Genomic DNA, 8,958 nt, shown 5'->3' on the forward strand with positions numbered 1-8,958 from the left:
AAATTAAGATTTTTATGTCAAGGCATAATGAGCTTATATAGAATGTAATTATTTATTTGGTAAAGACATCAAAATTCTAATTGGTTCATACAGATCAGGAGCTTTGATCATAAATTGTGTCAATGAAGTGGTGTACACAGGCTTCTGGGAGCAGGCAGGTAAAGTGTAACTAAATCTAGGAACAAATGTGTAATAAGATTGCCTAGGCTGCATTCGCTTGTCAAATCATTGTCATGACTTTCTCTCTGGGAAGATTTAGTATCTGTACACCAGTCCTCCGACATATCAATCCAGCCCAATGGGTGGTGATCTAGTACAGTCATGAAGTCATTAGACCTAGAGTTTCATCACTTTCTGCTACTGGAGGGATATCTCTCAATGTAACCTGCCATACAGCCATGTTCTTTAAATTACCCCATCCTATGCAAAGGAGATCAGAAATGAGGAACATGTGGTCTAAATCAACAGCAATGTGTCACATTTGCTTTCCCATAAATACAGGGCAGTGAAAGTTGTCAACCTAAAACTGTGTTACTTGCAGGACCACAAAGTTAAAATAAAAGGGGGGGAAAAAAGAAGAAAACTAACACAGCCTTGAGGACTTCTCTTTATATTTTGTCCTATACTTTCCATAAAAGAAGATGCATGAAAAACACAAAATCTAGTAAACATTTCTCAAAAAAAAAAATCAGAGTAATTTAGGAATAAAATCCATCACCAGAAAGAACAAATTGCTGAACCACTTAATACTGGCCATTAGAGAATTGCAACTGAAAAAAGTGCAGACCAGTCAGTGCTTATGCTGCCGCCGGTCCACCCACAAAATCTCCTACATTGGACATGTGAGCGTCAAAAATGGACAATAGAAGGTGGGCCTGTCTGGTGAACCAAGTTTTGGGCAGGTATTTGGATACTTGAATTGTTTCCTAATGTTGGACTATCATTTAGCATTTAAGACTAAGCTCTGACATCTTCCCCACATTATGATGACATTTTCAACCTGAACCTGTGCCCAGTTTATACACCTTATTTATTCTGAAAAAGTAGGAAAGAACATCAGAAAGACCTTACTGCTGTCTTTGTTAAGTGTTGTATATAAATTTAGGTTAAACATAATCTAATAAATTTGTTCTCTCTTATTCATATCTCTTTAGTAGTTTTAGAGCCTTCTCATTCAATTGAAAGTAAAAAGGTAAAAGGTAGGAGATTGAAAGAATGAGGATTTAGGCTTAAAATATTTGTTTGCAAGCTTAATTAATGTATGAATTGTGAATACATAATTAACATGTACAATTATTTTGTTGAGTACCCAATCCTGTTCACTTTCACAAGATAAGGGTATCTATACTATACAAAGTTACCCTAAACACCATGTGTTCGTATGTGTTTCAACACATTTCGCCAATTTTAGGCTTCTACTGGCGTTTGGTATTGAGAGGACTGTATGTTATCTATACAACATTAGAAAGAAGAAAATTGTCAAAAAACATAAAATATGTTGTAGGTTCTAGCAAAATCAAATGCTATATGAATATCAATAAAAAGCGATAAATCATAATTGCAGTTATAAACCATTCAATGCAACTAAAGTGCATAACAGAAAAAAAAAAAAAAAACATTCTATGTCACTAGGGTGCATAAAAATTCCCAACAGGTAAATAGATGGTTTCTTAATTTCATATCTGCTAAATATAGAACACAAATGGACCAGGTAAGTGATGATTTTAATATAGGGAGAAAAGTTCGGGGTTATCGAAAATAGTAACTTTTTTTAGCCCGTACCAAGGTCGGGCTTATCGGTCAGGTGGTTAAATAAGAAATCTAAAAGAAAAACATCTCCAAACATATCTTCCAACATCATTCTACACCCAATATATAAATTGTACTTTAATCTGCATCATAATACTGTAGATTATGTGCAAATCCTTCTATACCTGGGGGCAAAGGAGGTAAACCGAGATGCTTCTTTTTAGGTTTCTTGGTATTGGCCTTTCCACATTTACTTTAGTGAGATCAGATGATCAAATTCCCCACATTTTAACATATAGGTCATTTTAGGATTCTGTTGTATACTAGACATGTAGACTATAAATATTTGAACAGATTTACAGAAGAACATAATGTGGTTTGTTTGGTAGGACGGTTAAAGTGCAGCAACCAATTTACAGTTAAGTTCTAAAAACAAAAATTCCCTTTCTGTGATCTTTGGATTGTTGATAATCTTTTGTGTGACAGCCAGTGTTTTTCTTTTCACATGCAGCTCAAAATAACCACATTTTATTTCACATCTAAAGAATAAGGCTGAAGGAAAACCCAGATGTGTTCAGTTTTGTGATATTTTATCAAAACAGGGTAGAAAAATACAAAGGCATTTAGGAAAATTAAAGGTATAAAAATGTGTGATCAGGCAGAGCTTTATTGCATAAAGGGACAGGTGATTTCTCTTATCTGATGAATATTTATACCGCTTCCCCTGCAGTTGCCACAACCGGATGAACCCCTGGCAGCACAACAGTTACATCATCCTGACCTAGCCAATCAGACGGCCAAAGATTGCATTTAGGAAGAGAAAACGGAACATAATAGCCGTGCCCTTTGAGGGAAAAGGGATGGGAGAGTATAACATGGTCCAGTTCTGCTTTAAGCAAAGGCCTGCCAATGTTATGCAACCAATTCAATTTATTCCAACACTGGAAATAAGTACATAAAAACGGTTAAAAAGGAAACCAGTATGCTTGTCGATGACCGAAATCAGAAACAAGGGAATATATAAAGAATGTTATTAAAATTCTGCTAAAAACTTACAGATGCATTTATTAAATTGGGGCAGACGGCAATGACTACAAAAGCGTAGAAATAGTTCTGCTTTCTAGCATTGTTTGTGATTTTCTACATGATTCTGATTTGCTAGAAAGTGCTAAAGAGTGATTACCGGATCAGATACACTGTAAGCATGAGCCAACTAGAACCCAATAGAGTCATGCAAATGCATGCTGATACAACCCTGTCTGTTGCTTTACAGAAGTTAAAAAAACCTATGGGTCCAGTTAAGGGCATCCTAACCCATTGCAATTACGTTTTGGTTTACTGCATGCAGCTTCCTTGATATTTTCCATTTTTTTTTCCCACTTGCTATAGGATACTAAAGTGTACAATGTCTCCCAAAAAGATGGAATAAGGAATAAAACAAAAAAGTTAGGGCCAAATCGCAACAGGTGCATAACTTGCATTTGCATATAACATAGCATGTTAAAGTGCCATTATTTTAGTATATTAGTCCCCTGCACACCAAGGTACTGCAGCTCCAGCAAACATATGTTACAGCATGCCACATACATAGTGTATTGTGATACACTGCATTGGAAAAAAAAAAAGACATAAAACAACTTGAATGCCAAGACCTAGGCAAAACCTTGTAACATAATTGACTTGTTCTGCAGACATAACAGTAGGTGTGTCTTTTTGCCCATAAAGCATACTAAACTAGAACATGTTTCTCATCGTTTAAATGTTTATAGAATTATATCTTTTACATACTATATTCTATATATTTACCAGTTTTTTCTTTAGGCTGTTCAGAAAAATATTTCATTGAGGTAACATTTCAGAATATGGCCACTTGAAGGGTGACTTCTCTTTAATACCTAGTGATACGGATTAAAAGTGCACCCTAGGAATACACCCTTCATGGAATGCTCTGCTTCTAACAACATCTATAAAGATCATATATGGAAATGTTTGGTGTTTGATGATTTATTCCACCTACCTCCCAAGACTACTCTTATACCACTATGTGAACAAACAAATGGTATGGGAGGAAGACAGGATTGAAAACAGGCCTCAAATAGGACATTTTCCTTTCCCAATATTCAACTTTCTTCCATCACAAAGCTCAATACCAAGGTAAGTTTATATTTCATGGTAAAATCCCTCAGTATCTCATGCTGCCATGTTCAGTTTGGTGCTATTCTCCAGACACTTCTGCTTAGCCACCAGATAGATTCAGTCTTATGACACCCAGCATGACTTATCCTAGAAGACGGAGAAATCTGATTGTAGGGCATCACATGGCACCCTTCATTTAATTTACTGGTGCACAGTAGTGCTAAGGCCATGAGGTCAGAGCTGCTCTTTGCATTAGTAAGTGCTGACTAGGAAAAAAAGAACAAGAGGTGCCTGTGGTGTTAGGTGACCAGCCCTGAGACTTATGGAAATGGGAAATTACATTATGAAAGGAAGGGTTTGCTGTTCCAGTTCCTAAAAGTTTTAGGAATCCAGGAGTGGCACAGAACACCAGACTCTACCTATAGTATACTACCCTTGGGTGGACCAATCCTTTATTATAAATAGATATCTTGAAATGTTTTTTTCGCTCCAGAATGCGTTATACCTTGTATTAAGGCCATACAACCCTATGTTCATGCAGGTATATCCTTACTGCAGATTTGCAAACAAACTTGGGTCATGCAGAATCTTGCATTGCTTTTGCCAAAGTTGTAAAGCAAAGCATAGAACTAAGAAAGCAGCTAAAAACTATAGAATTTAAAGCCTTTCCAGAAAAAAAATCCATCCAGATAAAATACAACAATTTAGAGTTGTTTTTAGTTCCCATGATTGCTGCTCTACTTCACCACAAGCAAGCTTACCCTTAAATTGGGTTATGGAAATGGAATGGTTTTATTTGTCGTCAAGTAGCTCAGCTTATCTAATGCAGTGTAGTTTAATTGTTGCAGATGAAGGCCTCATTCTGTATATAAACAGAAATATGTCCCAAAAACAAAAATAAAAATGACACCCCATACAGACATCTGCTGTGCTTGAATCTGGCTGCCAGCGACCAACATGTCCTTTAAGAAGCCATCTTGTTTATTCACCAAAAAATAAAGGAAAAAAAATTGACAAAAGGCAAAATGTTTAAATGATTCTGTCATCCAGTAGTTTATTTATTCCCTCACAAATCCTTTTGAGGTACTGCCGGCAATTCCCTTCAGGGCTGTACAGGGCAGAAAGGAAATCCACATCAGCAAAATGATTAAAAACTCTGTTAATGCGGCTGTGGGATTTTGGCGTTAAGTGGCGCTGCACTAAATCATGAAGAAGATCTTTGCATTCATGTAGAAGTCCAGACAGAACATTTTTGTCGAATGTGTATTCCACTTCATAGAAACTGACAGCAGTCATAGCCGTCTGATTCAGCCTTTTCCTGAATTTCTCCACAATCTCCAGTTCCTCTGGGCTGAACTGGTTATTTCTGTACAAAATGCCAACTTTCACAGCCACCTTGATAAGGTCTTTTAGGATTTTGTGAGCTTCTTTCTTGTTTCTGTTGTATTCCTTGCAAGTTATTAAGGTATGAAAATATTTGAATCCCCATAGCCATAGTAACACCCAACACTGTACAAAACATGCTAGACTTGAGAAAATAAATACTTCTGTTGCTGCTTTTGATGAAGCTGAAATCTGCTCCATGTTTGGTACATCGGACAATGGGGTAAGCACTTTAAGGACTTAAACCTGTCTCTAGTACTGGAGGATACAGGCAGTAATCTTCATAAAATGATGAACAGTCAGCACACCAACAGGCAAAAAAAAAAAAAAAATGGCATACTTATTATAATGTCATAACAGCCAAGGAACAGATGATGTTTCGGGAACAAGAAACCTCAGGAGCACTAAGCCTCCATTCTCAAGGTTAAAAGAAAACACACACCAATCTAAGAGGTAAGGAGACTTCAAAGTATATCTCCCAAAGTTGTAAAATGCACATTATGTTTTTTTTTTTTCAATTGCATACGCATGGCTTCTCTGTATAGGGTACCAAAAGTCCAACATAAATGTTAAAAGTGCAAACAACAATTATTTTTTGGGAGTCTAAGTGGTATTATCTATATATATTATCTAGTGTGAAATAACACAAAATATCTAACGCATTTGAAGGAGCTAAATGGTCTTCTTTCTGAGCTCATAGCTCTTGAAGAAGCTTTACCAGACTATTAAGAGGAGTGTCTAGATTGTATTCTCCTAGACTTAAGCTCTTCAGGGTGGGAAAAGTTACTGTATTCCTGCTTTTCTCTAAAGCAACCCAGAAGCTAGAAGTCAGATTACTTTAACTCCTCCATATCAGCAGCCCAGTTTCTGTCTTGCTTTGTCACGACACAGCACACAACTCACAGACACATTATTATTGGAATAGTCATGTCCTGTAAAGTAAATAAGAAAAACTGGCCAAACTGTTCATCTCCTCCTTGTTAACTTTGTAATTACACCCAATTTACAGAGGGTTACATTTCCCTGCTCAGCATGCTTTCCATCATTGTACAGCACGTGTCTCCAGAAAAGGCCTTCACTGCTAAACATGTAATTATTTCTATTTTCAAAACAGACACTTGAAATATATTACATTCATTCCCAGGAAGTTGCCATGCTTGTGCAGCTGTCTTTTTGAGCAGAAGCTTTTATCTTTATAACAACAAGGAAACTTGACGATGATTTTCAGTGGCTGCTTATGCTCATTGACAGAAGACTGAAAAGCCATAATCGAAAAGAACCGGTTATGTTAACTATTAAATAAACCATAAAACCCAGTCATGTTAAAGGAGCACTGGACGTTTTTTGTGCAATTAAATGGTTGGTGTGTACAAAGGCCTTTTCATTAGTTAAACCTGCCCTTTTCATACCTTTGTGCTTTTAGTGTCCTACAATACGGTTTAGAGCAAGCAAAACGTGAATGAAAACTAGTTACCATCATAAGATATTATTAGGCTCTTCATATCAGTGTATTTTTTTAAAGGGTAACATGTTACATTAAAAAAAATGCATGTAAAACCGAATAAAACAAGTTTATAAATAAGTAACTTGGAAATTGTGAAAATCAACAAAGTGCACAACATGTCTGATGTTGCCACACATTGTGAAGCAGAATGATGTACTGCTATGAAGGTACATGGGTGGGTCAAGTACGAATGGCCCCCAAAGTGTTTACATATATTGACAGTATTGTTCTATTGAAAGGGTTTTAATTCATATTTTTACCATGTAGGGTCTTCTACCTGAAGGCATGTATACCATGTATCAATATAGTACATTTCATCTCTTTACACTGCTTCACTCAAAGTCTGAAGGGTAAAATTCTCAGTGAAAAGGACACATTTTTAGGATTTTTTGAACCATGAATTGGAATTATCATGAAGTTAATTTTTGGGGTCTTAACCTTTGGGGTATACTGCTGCCTAATAAAAAGGCTGGACAACGGCAAACACATATGTTGTAGGCCACCCCGGGAAAACCCCTCCTATTATAGGCATGGCTCAATTTTGTAGCAAAAAAGATACTATGATAATAAATCCAAGGAATCCTACAATTGCTGGAAACCATGCACCCAATAATCTCCACAAACAAGCCATCTGTCCCAATGAACAGCACAAGATTTTAAATTATTATTGTCACAAATACAGGTGAACAAACATGTCCATAAAATAAATAAGTGCTGATAGGGTGAACAATTAGAGGACATCTTAAAAAGGCACAATACAATTGTGCCAGTGCCTTCAGCCATGTGATTAGTACTAAAGAAACCTTGGATATCATCATCATGTTTAAGCTTTCTATTGCTACAATCATAAGTCCACGGTAATCTTGTTGGAAATCTCCGCAGCACCTTCTAGATGAGCGTATCCCCTGGCATTATTCAGTAACCATCTGGCAATTTTGGATGGTTACAATACAGGGGCACATGGCAACAATAGAAAAATGGAGCATACTAAGGGGGGTGGGGTAGAAAAAAAGCTGACAAAATTATAGCAGTTACTGGATTCCAATGGCAACAACTGGAAACACTAAAATTCTTCTTCCCAACCCAGCTTAAAAAAAAAAAAAAAAAAAAAAAAAAAAAGTCTTAAAAAAAATATCTGGGGAGAACACCCCCTGAGAGACTTAATTAGTGATCCAATAAATGCTTCCTAAAAATGGCTATTGGAATCAAAAGATAGTTGAATTTATTGGGAAGGAAGGAAAGGTATAGTATATGCTACAGTCCCGAGCAGTGCAGTCCTGGGCAAAAGGCAATGGGGCAAGGTTTTCCTAGCTAGCTACCCAACACCATGTCCTGACTTCACCTTCATGACCAACCATTATGTCTTGCACCTACTAGGTTATAGTCCGGTGTATTGATAGCAAACAAATTCGATGGCACATATTTCAAGCTTTTATTTATGAACAGCATTTGGGGCTCTTCAAGCAGAATGTGCTTTATTTTATTAATGCTGCAGAGGTTTCCTGTACACCGCATTCTCTTGCCTAGTATAAAAAGAGTATTGAGCTAGGGCCATGGGGGAACAAACACATACTTAAGGGGTGATGAATTAGATACATAAATAATGTATGGTATTAGCAGATATTTCTGGAGGTGATAATACTAGATATATAGAAAGAAGATTCTAATAATAACCTAATAACTGCTGAAACATGTAAAGCCGCTTTCAGTCTTCTGTAAAACTGCACTGCGCTTTACATTAAACTGGCATAAGATAAATGCTGAAGACTTCATAGATCAGCAGGCAGCGTATTGATTGGTGATACAGTGGAAATTGCTATGTGATGGCAGGTTAGTATGGTTTACCTGTATAAAGACACTGCGGGTACACTGCAGAATGCTGTGCAGTTAGATTTTTAGAATTGTGTGGTTCTATAAGGCAGCTGAACTCCATCACTTTGGTAAATCCTCTATAATCACACATGAAGGAATCCTTCAAGCCTAAACTGTAATCTCAGATTCTTTATTCATGTCTCTTCAAGAATGATTGCACAAGTTCTCTCCTCCTTACTCTATAAGAGCATTTAAAAACTATCCACAGCTACAACAGCATTGTAAAATGTTTTCTAAACCAGTCCAGCTGTAGGCACAATAAAACCAATTCATCAACACACAAATTAAAACATTATTTAAAAAGTGAAAAAAAA

At 36.5% G+C, this 8,958-nt stretch overlaps 1 protein-coding gene across 1 annotated transcript in view; it reads right to left on the reverse strand.

Moving 5' to 3' along the window:
• Window positions 1–4,209: 4,209 nt before the first annotated feature.
• TNFAIP8L3 (TNF alpha induced protein 8 like 3) overlaps window positions 4,210–8,958 on the reverse strand; it is a gene marked incomplete in the record, with an annotated part of 28,479 nt that continues 23,730 nt past the window's right edge. The window contains 1 exon segment of the mRNA XM_072402385.1: window positions 4,210–5,337. Coding sequence (XP_072258486.1) covers window positions 4,915–5,337 — 423 coding nt within the window.

The sequence above is a fragment of the Pyxicephalus adspersus genome, chromosome 2 (genome assembly GCF_032062135.1).
Source record: "Pyxicephalus adspersus chromosome 2, UCB_Pads_2.0, whole genome shotgun sequence".
NCBI lineage: Eukaryota > Metazoa > Chordata > Amphibia > Anura > Pyxicephalidae > Pyxicephalus > Pyxicephalus adspersus.